Raw genomic sequence first — 18,919 nt, forward strand, 5'->3', positions numbered from 1 at the left:
AAGTGCGATGATCTTAATAAAATGCTTAACAAGATTTCTGGCACACAAGTGCTGGATGATAGGCAGGCAGCTCTTATTCATACCGCTATGGTCTCACAGTGGCCCCTCAACTGGACTCTGACACGAAGCTAGTCTGTTCGCAGCCCACTTAACAACAATGAAGAGCAACTCCAGAGACAGTAAGTGCATTAAAAACAACAACAACAACAAAAAATTTAAAGATAGGAGAGCAAATTCTAACTGGCACTATCCTCAGAGCCCAAGCCCCTGAGTTCCAGTTGCTGGCCGTGGCACTTGTCAGCCCCATGACCTTGGGCTTGGCGTTTCACCTCTCTACGCCTCGGTTTCCTCCACTCTAAACCGGGTCTACGAAGCTCTTCCCCGACAGAGGGTGCGTGTGGGCTCCGGGGCGGCGCGAGCTCCGGCGCGCTGCGGCCCCTCTTCCAAGCCCCCTCCGCCGAGGGCAGCCAGGGCGGCTGGGGAAGCCCAACCCGAGCACTGCCGCGCTCCGGGAGCGGGAACGCGGTGAGGCCTGCGGGCGGCCCGTGCACCAGGGCGCCGGAGTCCGGAGCGAGGCTCCGCCGCGCCGCTGCCGGGCCGCGAGCGGCCGAGGGAGGCTGACTCGGCTTCGGCAGGCGGACACACGGTACCGAGCCCGGGAGGAGGCTGGCATAGCGGACCCCAGGCCCCGCCGCACCACAGCCAGGCCAGGAGATCCGGGAGGAGACGCCCCCGAGAGCCACCCCGCGCTGCGCGCCCCCCGTGGCGAGACCCAGGCTCTTACTCACCTGAGGTGCGAAGCCGGTGGTCAGCTCGGTGGCAGCGGCAGCAGCTGAGGCAGCGGCTAGAGGGGCGGGAGGGAAGGTGGGGGGGGGGGGGGGGGACGCGGCGAGAGAGACTGAGCGTCCGCGTCTGCGCACTGCAGACGCGCGAGCTTCACGCACGCGCACCGCATCCACCCGCCTGAGGAACTACCGAAAAAATGGCGGACAGTATAGGAGGAGCCGGCTGCGCCATCTTGGATGTAGTTTTTCTTGCTGCAGGGTTTCCTCCCAGACCTAGAATTGTCGGGAGCCCGGCGACTTCAGTGCTCAGTCCGCACAGCCTCCACCTCTTCCTCTGAGTCACATCCTTAGGAAGCCCCTACGAATCTTACCCGGTGTGCCCGCTTTCAGAGGACCGCAGGCCACACGCAAGGTCACGTGGCGCCCACCCAGTGCTCGGCACGTGGGAGGGACTCCGGCACATTTTGAGGAACGAACAGTGATTTGGGATGGAATTACGGGATTGAGGGCTCCCATCTCCAAGTCTTTTGTATCGGCTCTATTACAACTGGCAGCCATACTGCTTGCTTGCTTGAGTATAACAAGAGGTGGATTTTTCCACAATGACTTCACCTATTAAGTTTAATGACTCAACAATTTAATATCAAAATGTACAGGACATAACCTCATCCCCTTAGCGCATATTACTTTTTATTTACACTGAGTATCATTGACTAAAGGTTATTATTTTAGGCAAATGAAATAAATACAACCAAGCATCTCAAAAGGCAGAGATAATGTTACTCATTGAGCACAATTTCTGAACCAAATTTGGGTATGGCGCTTTCTTGTATGGATTATGTTTATTTGTTAATATTTACTGAATGTCAAATTGATTCATGTTCACCCTCCATTACTATCCACACGTCATTGAATTAAGCTCTCTATACCTGAGTTCCTCATCTAGAGTGACAAAAAACAGAATCTAGGTTTTTAAAGAGCTAATTGATACTTAGACTCAATAGATATTATTTTTTAATATTCCATTCTGTTTAGCTGTCGAAGTCACTGAATACACTTCCTATCCTCATCAAATTCAAACAAAAAAGGTTGAATCACCTTTGGGTAGAGGTGGTTTATCCCCATTTTATAAAGAAACTCAGAAAAGCACAGAAATGGAGGGACAGAGGTGAACAAAAAGCAGTGATACTCACTAGACACTGTTGAACATGAACTATACAACTTGTGGGTAGGTATGGGAGGGAAATCTGGGAGAAAGCAAGGGAAGGGGTGACAATGTTCAAAAAGAAATGTACTCTTCATCTGACTTATGTAGCTCCCTTTGAACATCAACTTTATATTAGCAATAATCAAATTTAAAAAAACACTCAGAATAAGAGACTCTCTCTAAGCTCTACACTCTGTGTGATACCACTCTGCATCTGAAACAGTAGGTCATCAACATGGCTCCTGATTCTTAAATGTTGGCTTTGAGATTCAAACTTCCCCTCTTGTTCTACTGTGGACAATAATCCATTCTAAAGTCTTCAAACTAAACATTACTCTCATACTGTATCTCTAGCCCCACACTTTACTACCCAGTTCTCCATCCGTATATCTGATAGTGTAGTTGAATTCTCCATTTGATATCACAAATTGATTTATTAGCTTCCCCGCTGTTCTAAACCTATATTGTTTAATCTTTATGGTATCCCAGAGTTATAGATTCTACCATTCTTCCAACCTTACAGACAAGAGATTAAATGACTTCTGTCACAGGAAGTGACAAGATTCGTTTTTTGTTTGTTTTAGGATTGGGTTTTTAAGAGACAGGTTACATATCGATTATGTTCCGGACACCATGAGTAACACATCGCATTCATCCACTTAACACTTAGCACAAGCTATCACTTCTCACCTCAACTTCAGTAGAAGCTTAACTGCTCTTCATATCTACATCTTGCTTGCTTCTGTTACCCACTGAGCAAATAGTGACTTTTTCCAAATCAAGTTCAGGGGTTGAGCAGTAGCTTAGTGGTAGAGAACCAATCTACCATGTATGAGGCCCTGGAATTTACTCTCAGCCCTAGAAAAAGAAAAAACAAAAAAAACCCCTAAAAGTAGTCTTATCCCTTAGTATTAACTCAAAAGATGTCAACTCAGTATCAAAACTAAAGCACACGATATACATTAGGATACAGACAATGAGTAGTCTTTCCTTAAAATTGGACATTTGTGAACAATGCTCCATGTTCTTGGCCCCTAAAATGATTCATTAAGCATGGTCCTAATTGACTTGGGTTGAAAAATCTATTTACAGTAGGTAACAATGGCACATACCTATAATCTTAGCTACTCAGGAGGCTGAGATGTGAAAAATCAAAGTTTGAAGCCATCCTTGGCAGAAAAATCCACAAGAGTTATCCCCAATTAACCAGTAAAACACCAGATTGAAGGTGTGGCTCAAGCGAGTGGAATACCAGCCATGAGTGAAGAAGCTGAGCTGAGAGCATGGGGGCCTATATTCAAGCCCCAGTATCGGCACCCAAAACAAAACCAGATAAAACAAGAATAGATGAACAGTTCTGACCATGAAGGATATTTAACAGAACGAGCAGCTGATTCTGAAGGCCATTTCAAAAAAGAGGCTTTGAGCATTTTGAACGTTCCAGGAGAAAGTATGTCTTCAACATTCTTTTGGATGCACAAATTCCATCACTCTGAAAAAAGTCCAAGTTCTCTGCCATCAGCCAAATATCCTCAAGGGCAACAGACAGAACTTTCCAGTCCAGAATGCCACAGAAACACCACATGCTGGGATACTCTTCCTAGTCCTATCTTCTGACGATTGCATGGCAGAAAATCTGGGTAACATCACTGACAAGATGAAGAGCACTGTGTGATAGGGTTCTGTAGGTGAAGTTTGAGCAGTTTTCGAGCAGGTGAATGATCTAATTGTTCCATGCTTCTCTTTTCTGCAGAGGAAAGCGAAAAGAAAACTGGAAACTTATGTATGTATACTGCCTGACAGTGAAGGCATCACAATGACAAATCTGAGGGTGCCTGTCCTCAAAGAAAGGGCACAATTACAGTGGTAGGAAAGCCAGGCGTGATTGCAACAATATAAGTGAAAAATGAGTGAAGATGTGTATAGCAAATGATTTAGAGCTGAAAACAGGAAAAACTATGGAGGTACAATGTAAGTGTGATTTGGGGGATTCTCAAGAATTGAAGAGTTGTTAAAGGTAGCACGAATTTTTTTGGCTTGGATCTGACACCACACAGTTCATGGAATGCTTCTGTAGAATATACACCCACACACTTCACATCAGTATACTACGTATTGTGGGGAGAAAATTAAATCACTTGATAGAAGCATTATCCTGAGAACCATGGTGCTTGCTCAGAAGGGCAATTTGAAACACAAAATGTTATTAGGTACATTACTATAAGCAGCACACTTACGGAGCTGTACTGACACCTTCTGGAGGCACTGGGTACTTTCATCCATGAATGCCTGCAGCTGCTTCACTGATCCTTGGAGCTCATCCATCTGTAGGCAGAAGACAGCCATGAGCAGGCTGCATGGCTTCACTAAACCTACAGGAGCTTTGGACTAGCTACTCTTTACAGCCTGGAATACGTACGCCAGACATTCTCTGTGGGTACCTCCTCATAGTCCTGGCTCTATGCAGCAGGAGGCTGACCCCATAACCTCTAGCAAAGGATATCATGCCCTCTAACATCTGGTTGGGTGTGTCCATGAAGAAACCCTGGCAGGAAGGAGCTGACCAAGGCCATATTATTATTGCTCAAACTTGTTCCCAGACAGGTCATCCTGCATCCTTTATGTAGAGGTCATGGCTCAGACAGCAGCCAACTATGGGACTCTTGTCCCAGATGGCATAATAATGGCTCCTCTCTCCAAACAAAAGGTAAGAATTCAGTTACCTGTAAGCCCCATGTTACTTCACTAACTGATTCCCTGAGACTTACACCTTTATTTATTTATTTTTGTAGGTTGTAGGGCTTGAACTTTGAGCCTGGGCGCTGTCCCTCAGCTCTTCTGTTCAGGGGGAGTGCTCTACCACTTGAGCAACAGCACCACTTCTGGTTTTCTGGTTAATTGGAGATAAGAGTCTCATGAAGCCAGGTGCCATGGCCCACATCTATAATCCTAGATACTCAGGAGGCTGAGAGCTGAGAAAAGTCCATGAGACTCTGATCCCCAATACACCAAAAAAAAAAACAGAAGTGGCGCTGTGGCTCAAGTAGTAGAGGGTTCACCTTGACCTAGAGAGCTCAAGGGCAGTGCCCAGGCCCAGAGTTAAAGCCCCACGAATGACCAAAAGAAAAAAAAAAAAAGGTATCACAGACTTGGCTGCCCAGGCTGGCTTTGAACAATCCTCAGATCTCAGCCTCCTGAGTAGCTAGAATTACAGGTATGAGCCACCAGCGCCTGCTGAGACCTATGCCTTTATACAGTCTTGGAAAATAATGCTGGGCATTGGTGGCTCATGCCTCAGAAGGCTAAGATTTGAAGATCGTGGTTTCAAGCCAGCTCAGTCAGGAATGTCCACAAAGACTCTAGCTGTGGCTTAAGTGGTAGCAAAGACTCTAGCTGTGGCTTAAGTGGTAGAGTGCTAGACTTGAGCAAAAAAGCCCAGGGACAGTGACCAGGCCCTGAGTTCAAGCCCCAAAACCAATACAAAAATAAATAAATAAATAAATAAGGCTTTGAAAAGTCCTTGAATTACCTCCCTTCCAAATATCACCTGCTTTCTGCTGATATTAGGGATAATACCATGCCATACTCCTAAATGTCTTCAAGTTGTGATTAATCAGCCACCTGGAAGGGCCTTAAAGAATTCTTTATGTAAAATAAAAACTGTGGTCCTCCCTATATTCTCTGCCCCCTTCCTTGCTTTACTAGCACTCACCACCTCATATGTTTCCTTTTTTTTTTCAATTTTCTCTCCATGTTTCCCAAAGTGCAGTTGAATATTATCTTTATTATATTATTATTTATATTATATTCTCCAAGTGTTTTAATTTCCAAGGATAATGCAATTGTGAATGCCCCCAACAGGCTTATATGCTAAAGGCTTGTTCACTAGCTAGAGGCCCCAGTGGGAGATGGAAGAATCTTTAAGAAGTAGGGTTTACTACAACGAAGTGACGTCACTGGAATGTGTCTTTGAAGGGGAGATGAGGACCCTGACCTTGTTCTCTTTCTGCTTCCCAGCACCATTTGGTAAGCATCCTCCTGTGCACACATTCCCAACATAATGTACTGTGTGTAGGGAAAGGCCTAAAGCAATAGGGCCAAGTGACCATGGACTGAAACCTCTGAGATCAGTTGATTCTGTCAGGAATTTTGTCACAGCAATGGCAAGCTGACTTAGAAAGGTGACAGGTAGCAAGGTGCAGCTGGATAATCTGAATAAACTCAAAGCAACTTACCACCAACTCCATACAATCAAAGACTTTGTTCTGGCTCCGTATTATTTTCTGATAGTCAGGCTTTGTGTTGAGAACTGCACTTTGGGAAGACCCAAGGTATATTTTAGGGTCCATGTTGACTTCAGTGATTTTGGTTGCAACTGAGCTTCTAAGAACAAACAATAAAATAAAATACTTGAATGGATGCAAAGTTCATGGAAATGCCTTTTTCACAATGACATCTACAGTTTACTGAGAACGAAGGTTCCAGACACTACTAATTAGTTTACTTTTTTTTTTTTTCCTGTGCCAGTCCTGAGGCTTGAATTTAGAGCCAAGGTACTATCCCTGAGCTTTCTTTTTATTTTGTTTTGTTGGTTGTGGGCCTGAACTCTAGGCCTGGGCACTGTCCCTTAGCTCTTCAGCTCAAGGCTAGCACTCTACCACTTAAGCCACAGCACCACCTCTGGCTTTTTCTGCTTATGTGGTGTTAAGGAATCTAACCCAGGGCTTCATACATGCAAGGCAATCACTCTACCACTGAGCCACCTTCCCAACCCTCCCTGAGCTTTCTTACTCAAGCTTAGCATTCTACCACTTGAGACACAGCTCCAAGTCTGACTCTTTTGGTGCTTACAAACTTTCCTGTTTATACTGGCTTTGAACCATGATACTCAGATCTCCATCTCCTGAGTAGCTAGGATTATAGGCGTGAAACAAGCACCTGGCTCAGTTTACATTTAATCTCATTCAACATCCACAATGATCCAGTGAGGTAGGTACAAATATTATGTACATTTTCAAATGAGGATTCTCAGATTCCAAGAGATTAAGTGACTTGCCCACAGTCACAAAACTAAGGAGAGGTAGTCAAGACCTTAGAGTTTCTGGAACATTCCTCTGATGTTTCCCATAAAAGCTTTTATTCTAAAGCTGTCACCTTCAACATTATCTTCATAAAGTGTATACATGGAATATGTCCAGATGATTACCAACAACCATCTCTGCCTGGACTGGGCAAGCTTTTCAAACCATGTTCGTCAAATGTTCTTTTTACTGATAGAACATTAGTAATCAGGGTTTTGGCTAACAGTTGATAGCTGGGTTTCTAGCTAAGAAATGGTTGGAAAAACAACTTAATATTGAATGTGATACAGAGAGATCCAGCTGATTAAGTAGATGCTTTCATCTACACTTTATATAAGGTTTTTGTGAGCTCCAAAGATGTGAAGTCATTTTCCAAAGTACTACAATTAGAGAAAAACATTCAGGGCTAGATTTTTTTTTTTCTGTTGGTCATGAGATTTGAATGCTGGGCCTGGGCGCTGTCCCTCAGCTCTTCAGCTCAAGGCTTTCGCTCTACCACTTGAGCCACAGCACCACTTCTGGTTTTCTTGTGGTTAACTGGAAATGTCTCACGGGATTTTTCAGCCTGGGCTGGCTTTGAACTACAATCCTCATATCTCAGCCTCCTAAGTAGCTAGGATTACAGGAGTCAGCCACCGGTGTCCGGCCTAGATTTTATTATTATTTTTTAAGTTAAGCTTACTCTAAAATTTGTAGCTATTCCTTAACAAGCGTTCTCATTAAGAGGGCTGAAGACAGTGATGCCAATGCCCTCTTTTCCTCCCTCAGTCTCCATTTATGATCAAAGTACAAATGTACACTTAATAGAATCTTGATGAGCTGACTGAACAAAAAGATACATCATTTCTTTGTGCTAACAGTCCAGAAAACAAACTCAAATCCAATTCTACAAGGAAAAAAAAAGATATTCCAGTTCGCAGATCTAACCTGGACATTGCTTCTGGCAGTGCTTCCTTCTGGTAACGCAGCAAGAGCTGATCCCAGGTTTGACTTTCTAAAGAAAATCTACAGAATTGAAAGGCAAAATTCAGTTAACTTCTGATCATCTTATTCTGAATCATTCAGGGCAACGATAAGTACATAAGGCACATAATCTGGTAAATATTAGTAAAAAGGTCATTAAAGGATTAGAAAGCTGGAGTAGCTTAATGGCTATTAATCGAATTGTTAAAATCAAATTAACACCCTTATTCCCTAGACTCCATCCAATGAAACTAGCCACCAGTATAGCCCATAAACATCTTCAAAAAACATACAAAGCTTCCTAACTTTTAAGGCTGATATACAAATACTGAATACTGTTAACTCAGCATTTTCCCCAGATTTATTTTTCTCACACGAAGAATTCTGTATTGTCCAAGAAAAGTTCACTCATTTTCACTTACTTTGCTATATACTCCTTCATCTCAGCCACTGATGTTTCCAGAGAAAAATCTGATGCTTTTCTGGAACATACATTGGATTATGAATTCAATATGAATCAGGAACCATTTGCTTTTAATATGATACCTTACAGAATTTTAGTGGCAAAAAGACATGCTCACAGTTTTAACCTTTCAACAAATATTTTTTCTTGACTGTATCTCGCAGATTAACCTTTCTAAAAAGTCCCTTTGTTTTTTCTGTTCTTAGAAACTCTACAACTCTACTTGCAGTTAGAAGAAAAGTCAAACTCCTTAGTATGGCACTTAAGGCTTCTTATGTTCTTCCTCTGCTCAGCTCACCAAGTTGGATAATCCAGTGACTCAGCTCAGTTAGATGTTTAATTCCAATGGAAAAGAAGTGGGCACTAGGGACTGAAGATGTAGCTCGAGTGGTAAAGTGACTGCCTCGCGCACAGAAAGATGCTCTAATACCATTAAAAAGTAGTAGGGGCTGGGAAGGTGGCTCAGTGGTAGAGCGCTTGCCTTGCTTACATGAGGCCCTGGGTTTAATTCCTCAGCACCACATAAGCAAAAAGAAAAAAGCCAAAGGGGCGCTGTGGCTCAAGTGCTAGAGCGCTAGCCTTGAGCTGAAGAGCTGAGGGACAGCGCCCAAGCCCAGAGTTCAGGCCCCACGACCGGACCAAAAAAAAAAAAAAAAAAAGTAGTAGTAGTAATAATAATAATAATAACAACATATTTTTAAAGCTGAAAATCTTAGCTACTTAGGAGGCCACGATGTGAGGATTTCAGTTTGAACCCAAGTGAGGCAGTAAAGTCTGTGAGATTCTTACCTCCAATAAAGTATCAAAAAACAAATTAAGCTGTGGCTCAAGTGGTAGGGCATTAGCCTTCAACAAAAAAGTTAAGGGACAGTGCTTAGGCCCTAAGTTCAAGCTCTAGTATGCACATACACGTTCAGGCCCTACAACCAGACCCCAAAGAAAAAAAAAAGAAAAAGGCTGGTATATAAGAAGATGCTGGATAAATGTTTACTGAGCAAAGGAACAACTATTTAATTATAATGAACTCAATTCAGTTATATATTAGAACAGAAGTAACATTGCTTGCTTACTCTTTTGACTCTTCAAAGCATTTTTGTAAAATACCATCACTTTCCAGTCTGTCTGCAAAATGTTTCAATTCTTCAGAAAGAGAAGATGCTAGAGAGAATATATTTATGTCATAAAATTAAAGATACAACTTTTCCCAATGAGCAGCTTAAAAAGACACTTAAAAGGTATTCCCAAGTCTAATGTCGTCCATGATATTCTGGCCCTCTGTCATTTACCCAAAAAAGTGGTGTAGGGGTGCACAATTTATCTTTTATCTCCAATTGACCAGGAAAAAAACCCTGGAAATACAACTGTGGCTTATGTGCCAGCCTTAAGTGAAAGAAGACTAGCATAGGCAAAGAATCCCATTTTAACAGAAGTTGGGCATGGTAGCCTGTCATCCCAGCTATGGCAGGAAGTATAAAATAGGAGGAAAAAGTCCAGATGCATATCTAGGAATAGGCAAGACCCTACCTTAAAATAACCAGTGATATAAAGAGCTTGAGGAATTGCTTAACAGAAAGCCTGCCTAGCAAGCATGAAACCCAGAGTTCAAACCTCAGTAGTATTAAAAAAAAAAAGTAAAAAAGTATTCAGAGCACCAGTGGCTCATGCCTGTAATCCTAGTTACTCAGGAGAATAAGTTCTGAGGATCACGGTTCAAAGCCAGCTTGGACAGGAAAGTCCATGAGACTCTTATCTCCAATAAAGCACCAGAAAACCGGGAGTGGTACTGTAGAGATTCAATTCCTCAGCACCACATAAGTAGAAAAAGCTGGAAGTGGCACTGTGGCTCAAATGGTAGAGAGCGAGCCTTGAGCTGAAAAGCCCAGGGACATCAGCCAGGCCCAGAGTTCAAACCCCATGACTGACCCAAAAAAAAAAAAAAAAGTACTCAGTTTACTACTTGTAATAGAAAAAGACTGATATAAAATCCTAAAAGTTAAAGTACTAGTTAATCAAACATTGTTCATTTATGTAAGGGAGTATTATATATGACTACCAAAATGCCAAAGCAGCTCTATATGTGTGATATAGAATAATCTGCAAGATAAATTATTAGGTTAAAAAGAAAAAAATCCAAGTTTGGGACATGGTATAGCTCAGAAGTAAAATGCTTGCTTGGTGTGCACAAACCTCCAGGTTTGATACCTAGTCCCTGGGAAAGCTGAAGTATTGAATAGTACAGAGTATCAAATCATATAATTCTAAAGAATATTTCAACAAACAATAAAAATCTCTGTAAGAATACACAAGAAAACTAGTGGCCATAATGCCTCTGTAAAGAAGTTGAGATGGGGGTTGGAGTAGGGTGATTATTTTCTACTTTCTTATGAGTTTAATAAATATATATTCTTACGTTAAATGCAATTAAAAAATGAACAAAACAAAAAGGACCTGGCTTTATGGGGCAGTGGCTCCTTTAAATGGAGAGCCTGCAAATGAGGCTTTGGCTGACCCCAAGAAGGGTCCAAGGTCAAAGCCCAGTTGTCTATCTTCAGCAACTTACCTTTTGCTCTAAAACTTTCCAGACTGAAGCCCTTAGTGTCCCTTAGGAAAGGTTCGAGTTTCTGAACAGAGAACTAATAAAGAAAAGCATTTTTAGTACAACCACCACAATTTTCCAGACCAAAGTTCATATAACTTCATGATGTTTACTAAAATGGGAAACTAAACATGATTCTTTTTCATCTAAGATGTTTCATATCAACAAATAGGTAACAAAATAAAATTTTTCTTTATTGTTCTGATTACCCATTTTGATTGTGATTGTGATTGTGTGTGTTGGCCCTGGGGGTTGAACTCAGGGCTTGGGCACTGTGTCTGACTTCTTTGCTCAAAGCTCATATTCTACCACTTGAACCACATAGCTTCACTTCTAGTTCTGGGTTTTTTTGGGGGGGTTTTTTGGTTTGTTTTTTGTGGTTAACTGGAGATAAGTCTCATATGGACTTTCTTGCCCAGTCTGGCTTTGAATCACAATCCTCAGATCTCAGCCTCTTGGGTAGGTAGGATTACAGACATGAGCCAATGGCACCTGTCACCATTTTGATTTTTAATTCAGGAAAAAGTGGTCATTTAACTCAAATGAATTATTTATTTAACTAATTTTCCATAAGCATCAGTGAGCCATATAATAAACAACCTGATTTTTGTGTCAGTGCTGGGGCTTGAGCTCAGGGCCTAGGTACTGTTCTTGAGCTTTTCTGTACAAGGCTTCACTTCTGGCTTTTTTGGTGGTTAACTGGTGATAAGTGTTTCACAGACTTTCCTTCTGGGTTGGTTTTAAACTGAGATCCTCAGATCTCAGCCTCCTGAGCAGCTAGGATTACAGGGGTGAGCCACAGGCTCTAATAACTTGATTTTACCTACTTTAAATTCCTACCATTTACAGGCCACACTGGGGAAATCTGTACGCTACTTAGTAATGGGAGTAGCAGAAAGCTGGAACCAAAAATTAACTTAGCTACCAGAATTAAATCTAGAGGAACACCTTCTAATTGATTCATCACATAGTATTAATATACCTCTGTAGTTACTACAATAAGAATAAACAACAACCTGGGTGCCGGTGGCTCACGCCTATATTCCTAGCTACTCAGGAGGCTGAGATCTGAGGACCACGGTTCAAAGCCATGAAAGTCCGTGAGATTCTTATCTCCAATAAACCACTTGAAAACTGGAAGTGGTGTTGTGGCTCAAGTGGTAGAGGGCTCACCTTGAGCTGAAGAGCGCAGGGACAGGGCCCAAGCCCAGAGTTCAAGCACCGCGACTGACCAAAAAAAAAAAAAAAAAGAATAAACAATAACAAAAGCACTTTCCAATCACAAGAATCTCACCTGGAAACTGGAAAACAGGAGAGCACCAAGCCTTTTGCTTTCTGGTAAGTCACCACTGATAGACCTGCTAAGCTCTGACAGAAAATAACACCATATTTAAAGAATTGCACACTTAAAAGTTAACAATGCGACAAAACAAAAATTTCCTCTCTGTGACACAATTCAACTTAAGATAAAAAGCATCTTCTCTAGCTGGGTGCCAGTAGCCTGTAATCCTAGCTACTCAGGAGGCTGAGCTCTGAGGATAGCGGTTCAAAGCCAACCCAGGAAGGAAAAGTCCATGAGACTCTTATCTCCAATAAACTACCAGAAAACTGGAAGTGGCACTGTGGCTCAAGAGCTAGAGCGCTGGGACTGGGAAGGTGGCTCAATGGTAGAGCGCTTGCCTTGCATGCCTGAGGCCCTGGGTTCGATTCCTTAGCACCACATAAGCAAAAAGAAAAAAAAAGCCGGAAGTGGCGCTGTGGCTCAAGTGGTAGAGCTCTAGCCTTGAACTGAAGAGCTGAGGGACAGCGCCCAGGCCCAGAGTTCAGGCCCCAGGACCGGACCAAAAAAAAAAAAAAGAGGTAGAGCACTCACCTTGAACTGAAGAGCTAAGGGACAGTGCCCAGGCCCAGAGTTCAAGCCTACGACCAAAAAAAAAAAAAAAGGCATCTTGTCTGATTAAAGGAATAATTCTAATCCTTCCAGGATCACTAAGGAATAATACAATCTTTAAGAAATAAGGGTATGGAGGCATGGCCTAAAATGGCAGAGCACCTGCCTAGCAAGATCAAGGTCTTGAGTTTAAACTATAGTACCAGCAACAAAAGAAAACAGTAGAATCTTTTGATGCATTACATTAAAATCTTGTTTGGTTAAATTAGTCCAAAAAAGGGCTAGGAAGGTGTCTCAGTAGTAGAGTGCCTGCCTTGCCTTCATGAGGCCCTTAGTTCAATTCCTCAGCACCACATAAGCAGAAAAAGCCAGAAGTGGTGCTGTGGCTCAAGTGGTAGGGCACTTGTGAGCCTTGAGCTGAAGAGCTGAGGGGCAGCGCCCAGGCCCACAGTTCAGGCCTCACGACTGGCCAAAAAAAAAAAAAAAAAACTGGTCAAAAAAACCCTATTTACCTATTTTTATGATTCAGAGAAAGGAGATGAAAACATATGATCATTTTTTTTTTTTTTGGGTCCGGTCGTGGGGCCTGAACTCTGGGCCTGGGCGCTGTCCCTCAGCTCTTCAGCTCAAGGCTAGTGCTCTACCACTTGAGCCACAGCGCCACTTCCGGCTTTTTTCATTTTGCTTATGTGGTGCTGAGGAATTGAACCCAGGGCCTCAGGCATGCAAGGCAAGCGCTCTACCACTGAGCCATCTTCCCAGCCCCCACATGATCATTTTTATAGTTGGCACTGACCTATGCTTGAAATGAATCGCCTTTAAGAGTCTTCTATGAACTCTATGAGCTCCATTTGTAAAATGAGACCAGTGACTGAAAGAGCCTTGGTTCAAACCCAAGACTAACACCAGGGTCTGTTTTTCCCATTGGTAGCATGCTGCCTCCCTGTAATCACCTAATTAATGGCTAACACCTGTTGAACATTTGCTATTTAAAGGGCATTTTCTTTAGCTGGTTAGCCCTGAGGTAAGTATCTTATCAATGTTATTTTGAAGACACATTACAGAGGCACAAAGGCCAGGTAACAGACCTTGCTCTAGGTCACATGAGTAATGAGGCTGAATTGGGTAGGCCTTTTATGTAATTATCCCACTGAATTCTCAAGCAACAATTTGTAAAGGTTGTTTTTCAATTATGTCCATTTAGAAACAAATTATTACCCAGCTTTGGGAATACTAGCACTACATGTCTTTTTGCCCTCCAGCTTCATCCAGCTGGCAATGTTTTTGAAGTACTCTTGTCTCTTGACTAACTCCTAAGGCTGTGACTCAAGAAAAACTGAATTGTTTCTGCGTATAACCAAGGACACCTGGACAGGAAAATCATAAAATAACCAGTCTTATCACACTGATGATTTCAAGCCTAAATACTCTGGAATAGATGAAGGTATGTCTAATCTTGAGGAACTACTAATTTTTCTTACACATGGAGAAACTAAAGCAATATTCTGATGTGCTATTTTTTAACTCAGACTTTATTCTACATCAGAGCACCTGAAGTATAATTGCTTAAACGTAATCACAACAGCTTAACATCTGAAGGCATACTGTGTCAAATAAGTACATACTACATTCTACATCAACTCACTTAATTCTCACATAACCTTGTAAGATAAGCATTACTGACAATCTTGAAGGCAAAGGAGGTTAAGCTTAAGACCACACTAGACTTTTTTTTTTTTTTTTTGGTCCGGTCATGGGGCCTGAACTCTGGGCCTGGGCCCTGTCCCTCAGCTCTTCAGCTCAAGGCTAGCGCTCTACCACTTGAGCCACAGTGCCACTTCTGGCTTTTTTTCTTTTTTCTTATGTGGTGCTGAGGAATCGAACCCAGGGCCTCGAGCATGCAAGGCAAGCGCTCTACCACTGAGCCACCTTCCCAGCCCAAGACCACACTAGACTTTCTATATCACATCTTGTCCTTTGATGCTGAAATCTAATCATTATAAATTCACACAAAATCACACAAATCACATTCCTAAAATGTATGTCTTCATTCTATATTTTTGTTCCTTTATGCATTTGGGATTGAACCCAGAGCCTCACATATGCAATAATGCACTCTGTCAATGAGCAGCAACTCCAATCCTACTATAGATTTTACTTTTGTCAGTTGTGGGGCTTGTACTCAAGGCCTAGGCACTGTCCCTGAGTTCATTTGCTCAAGACTATCACTCTACCACTTTGAGCCACAGCTCCACTTCTGGTTTTCTGGTGGTTAATTGGAGATAAGAGTCTTACGGACTTTCTGGCTTGGGCTAGCTTCAAACCTTGATCCTCAGATCTCAGTCTCCTGAGTAGCTAGGATTACAGGCATGAGCCACCAGTACCCAGCTTGAAATATTTTTTATGTGCATCTTCCTCTTATTTCCTCTTATAAAGTCTAAATCAGGTACCAACCCATAAACTTGTTGTTTCACTTTAGGGTCTAAGGCAAAAAGCCACAAGGACTCTCTACTATTCATCATTCTAACTGAGGTTGAGTACTTCAATGAAATAGCAATAATATTGAGCACTTACTGGGTGTGTAGCATCGGAACTTACAAAGGCAGACCATACCCACATGTAAGTAGTGTTATCTTCATCTTACAGGTGAGGAAACTGAGGCTCAAAGAGCTGACAATTTTTTCAAAGTCACAAGAGCTACAGAAAGTAACAGAGTGACATCTAGTTTGCTATCTTTGCCATTCCTTTCTGCCTCTTATTGGAGCTGGAACCTCACTGTCTAATGTACACAGCACCCCACCTGTAATGCCCTGGTGAAAGGGAGGTAGGGACTTCCGCCGGTTTACTTCTTTCATACTTGCTCGTCGCCAGGATTGCCTTCTGTCTTGATGACGGACAGACTGTTCTTGAGGGGACAAATGAAAAGACCTCAACTGAAGTCCTTCCTGGTGGCAGACATCACAACTTGCCCCCTTTTCAGGGCCAGAGCCAAGGTGACTTCTTCCCTTTGAAATGCCTTGAGTCGTCTCCAGGGAGGCAGATGATTTAGTAAGCATTTCCACACGGTTGAGACTGGATGGCAATGGATGATCATGAGTAGCCGTCTCTGATTCCTCTTCTAGCATTTGTTATAGAAAAGTCAAAATACAAAATCAAACCCACAACTAAGTATGAGAAAAAAGGTGAAACCTGAGGCAAGAGGACCAACTAAGCCCAGGAGTTTGGGGCCAGCCTGGAATAAGACCCAAGAAAAATGAAAGGAAGAAACTGTATGCCCCAAGAACCAGTTATAGTGAGGACGCATAAATTTGGAAATGTGATTTCAAATCTACCTGGAGCCAGGAAAGGATTTTGTTATAGCTCAGAAGCCTGACCCCAAGGCAAAAGGTACTGAATTTCACTACCATACTCACCTTCTGTGGTCTCTGATTTGGTCACTGAAGTCATCTTGGATGAGAACACTGAAAATAAAGAAAATGAGCTCATCTGCTCTCCACCAGAGCCTCTTTCCATTGCCCTCACCCATTTCTACCACGGAATTACCAGCTAGAATCACTGCCTCTTATTCTGAATGTCTATAGAACTTATTGCTAAAAATGCTTCTATCTCCCTAAACACATATCCTACCTTACCTCCCATTATTGTGTCTACCTCAATCCTAGTTTCATCAGAAAAAGAGATTACTCTTTACTTTGTATTCTTAACTCTCCAGATCCAAAGTCCTATCCATTCTATCAAGTATCTCTAAACCCTTTCCTCCTTGCCCACTTACTACTCCAAGCTGAGTTCAGGTCTCTTCATTTCTACCCTCTCTGTCCACCCCATTATCTAACACTGCTCCAGGCCAATGCATTCCTAGAGACAGCTGAAGTAAAATTTTCTGAAGTGTACTCAACACCTTGTCATAAACGAATCCCAGCCTACCCATTCCTGCTCTTTCCTCACACTTGTATTCCTGTACTACTTGTGAATTTCTGAATGCATCTATCTTCCCACCTATGAAACATCTTTCCTTCCCATGGTCGCTTAAATAGGAAATCACTTGTCTCTGTCAGAGTTGGGGGCCACACCCCCTTGACCTCCCTAGTACTGGTTGTACAATGGGTTTACATGTCTGACTCCCTAGCCAGGCTGTATGCCCAGCATCTGTCACAAACAACAGAGCAGGGAAACAACTAAAGTGCCTCTTCGTCTTCCATCTTAGCTCTCCCTCCCAGCGCTTTCTAGTAAAGAAAATGAATAGATGAGGACACTATGAAAAGGTTCATAGGGCAACGATTACTCCTTCAAAGATCTAACCCCCCTGGTCCTTATGACTATTACACAGCCTCAAGCCTGACTAGTGGCAGCGAAGGCAGTCCTTTCAGTGTGCTTATACGCCGCCGGGACCTGGGCCATAATTGGAGACGCTACTCCACACTCCATCGGAGGGTCCCGGGCTTGGAGAGAGCCTGCCCAGGGCACCGGTGCAGGCGCTCGGCGGTGGCGACTCGCCCCGCCCTCGGCCCAGTCCCCGGCTACTTTTCTTAGAACTTTTCTGGAGTCCAGCCGCCATGTGTGCCCGAGCCCGAGGCGTAGTTCGCCTCAGAACTGCTTCCATCCGGAAGGCACCCTGGAGGCCCCCCCTAAAGCCCACCGTCGAGAGCACCGTGCTCCGCCGGGCCGAGAGCCTAATGGGGGGGTTCATTAGACCACATCCGGGGAGAGGCCGGCGACTTCCGGACCTCAGAGTAACGCCCGTCCAGCCCGGAGACCCCCATCCCTGAAAAGCAAGGCCACAGGTTCTGCACTCCCAGATCACCTCTGGATCTCCGGCGCCACTCCGTCCCCTCTCCGGTACGTCTAGGCGCGCTGTTTACGTCACCACCACTTCCGAAACTCCCGCCAACCAATGACGCATGCGCGGTCCTCGGCCTCTCGGGCATGCGTGCTCATATCGCCAAGCCCCCTGGAAAGACGCATGCGTACACTCGTGCTTCCGCTCTTGCCCGCCCAGTTCCTATCTTCCACGTCTTTGCTTCCCTCTAGCGGTGTCTGTGTTACCACCCGGGGAGTCTTCTTATGGACACACCCCGCTATGATGTCCTTTTGCGTCTGATAGGCCTCAGATCCCTGCTTCGATGATCAGGAAACAGAGGCCCAGACAAATACCCGCGGAAGGACTATAGAGCCCTCTGATGCCCTACCTGCACCGCTAAGCTATGGTCCCTCCTCCCTTTATCTCAACTCCCAATGTGGACCCAGAGTCCTCACAGGGTGAATAGGGCTCTGAGCTCGGTTTGCCCCCATCCTATACCCTTCACTTCAGCAGCCCCCTGCAATATAGGGCAACATTCAAGAACTTGCCAATTCTCTTATGGGGTTGGCCTCTCTAAACTGTTCACAACTCCTTTGGCCACCCAGAGGGGTCTCTTGGTTTAAGCCATGCCCTTTGCCTGGGAAGTTTTCCCCTTTCAGTCCTAGCAAATTTCCCCATTTTTTAGCCTCACCTAAAGAAACCTCACGGCCTTCTCTGTAGCCCCATGCTGGAAACCAGGTGTTTCAATCACTCTTCCCAGGAGCTCCATCTGTCTGCTCCATTTCCCCTTGCTGGCCTAGAAGGATCAGCAAAGCAGGCTTCTTCCTCAGTGCATCAGGACTGGTTCAAAGCCAAGGAGGTTCTTAGCATGAACCTCAACATGGGTTGCCATATTTCACGGCCCCAATACAGTAATATGGCAAAGAACTAAAGAATGAGTCCAGTTAGATGAGTTTATAGAAGCTTTATTTAGCAAAGCAAGTAAACAAAACAGAAAAGCAGAAACAAAAGCAACCCCCACCCCCACCCCCCAACAGGCTGGAGATGTGGGAGTATGAGAAGTTGCCAAGTTCTTTGTGTCAGGCCTATTTAAGGCTTCAGTCAGTCTAGGAGTTATACGTGATTGTCTGTGCAG

At 43.7% G+C, this 18,919-nt stretch overlaps 2 protein-coding genes across 4 annotated transcripts in view; both read right to left on the minus strand.

Annotated features, from left to right (window-relative positions):
* Positions 1-870, minus strand: part of Ndrg3 (NDRG family member 3) — a 69,314-nt gene extending 68,444 nt beyond the window's left edge. The window contains exon 1 of the mRNA XM_042694477.1: positions 789-870. The gene's annotated coding sequence lies outside the window, so the exon portion shown is untranslated. The remainder of the gene's footprint in view (positions 1-788) is intronic.
* A 2,472-nt stretch (positions 871-3,342) lies between these two features.
* Dsn1 (DSN1 component of MIS12 kinetochore complex) lies at positions 3,343-17,885 on the minus strand. 3 transcript variants are annotated; one of them, XM_042694766.1, is made up of 11 exons: positions 17,788-17,885; positions 16,400-16,447; positions 15,787-16,104; positions 12,390-12,463; positions 11,060-11,132; positions 9,570-9,657; positions 8,459-8,518; positions 8,001-8,078; positions 6,228-6,372; positions 4,230-4,317; positions 3,343-3,739 (listed from the first exon to the last, which is right to left on the minus strand). In XM_042694766.1, exons 2-11 carry the CDS (start codon positions 16,431-16,433, stop codon positions 3,639-3,641), a joined length of 1,059 nt encoding a protein of 352 aa, XP_042550700.1. In that variant the 5' UTR covers positions 16,434-16,447; positions 17,788-17,885; the 3' UTR covers positions 3,343-3,638. The 3 variants fall into 3 exon arrangements, with proteins under 3 accessions (XP_042550700.1, XP_042550699.1, XP_042550701.1); XM_042694765.1 differs by having other exon boundaries at positions 6,228-6,375; XM_042694767.1 differs by lacking the exon at positions 15,787-16,104 and having other exon boundaries at positions 6,228-6,375.
* Positions 17,886-18,919: the final 1,034 nt, after the last annotated feature.

The sequence above is a fragment of the Dipodomys spectabilis genome, unplaced genomic scaffold (assembly GCF_019054845.1).
Source record: "Dipodomys spectabilis isolate Male_0828 unplaced genomic scaffold, ASM1905484v1 ptg000175l, whole genome shotgun sequence".
In the NCBI taxonomy this organism is placed as follows: domain Eukaryota; kingdom Metazoa; phylum Chordata; class Mammalia; order Rodentia; family Heteromyidae; genus Dipodomys; species Dipodomys spectabilis.

Bases quoted from the DNA above. Each gene is read 5' to 3' on its own strand.
- Dsn1 (XM_042694765.1), bottom strand. From the start codon at position 16,433: ATGACTTCAGTGACCAAATCAGAGACCACAGAAG. The intron at 12,464-15,786 runs GTGGGGTGCTGT...ATTTTCTGTCAG, and splicing joins CTTTCACCAGGGCATTACAG to AGCTTAGCAGGTCTATCAGT. The intron at 8,519-9,569 runs GTAAGCAAGCAA...TGTATGTTCCAG, and splicing joins TGCTTTGAAGAGTCAAAAGA to AAAAGCATCAGATTTTTCTC.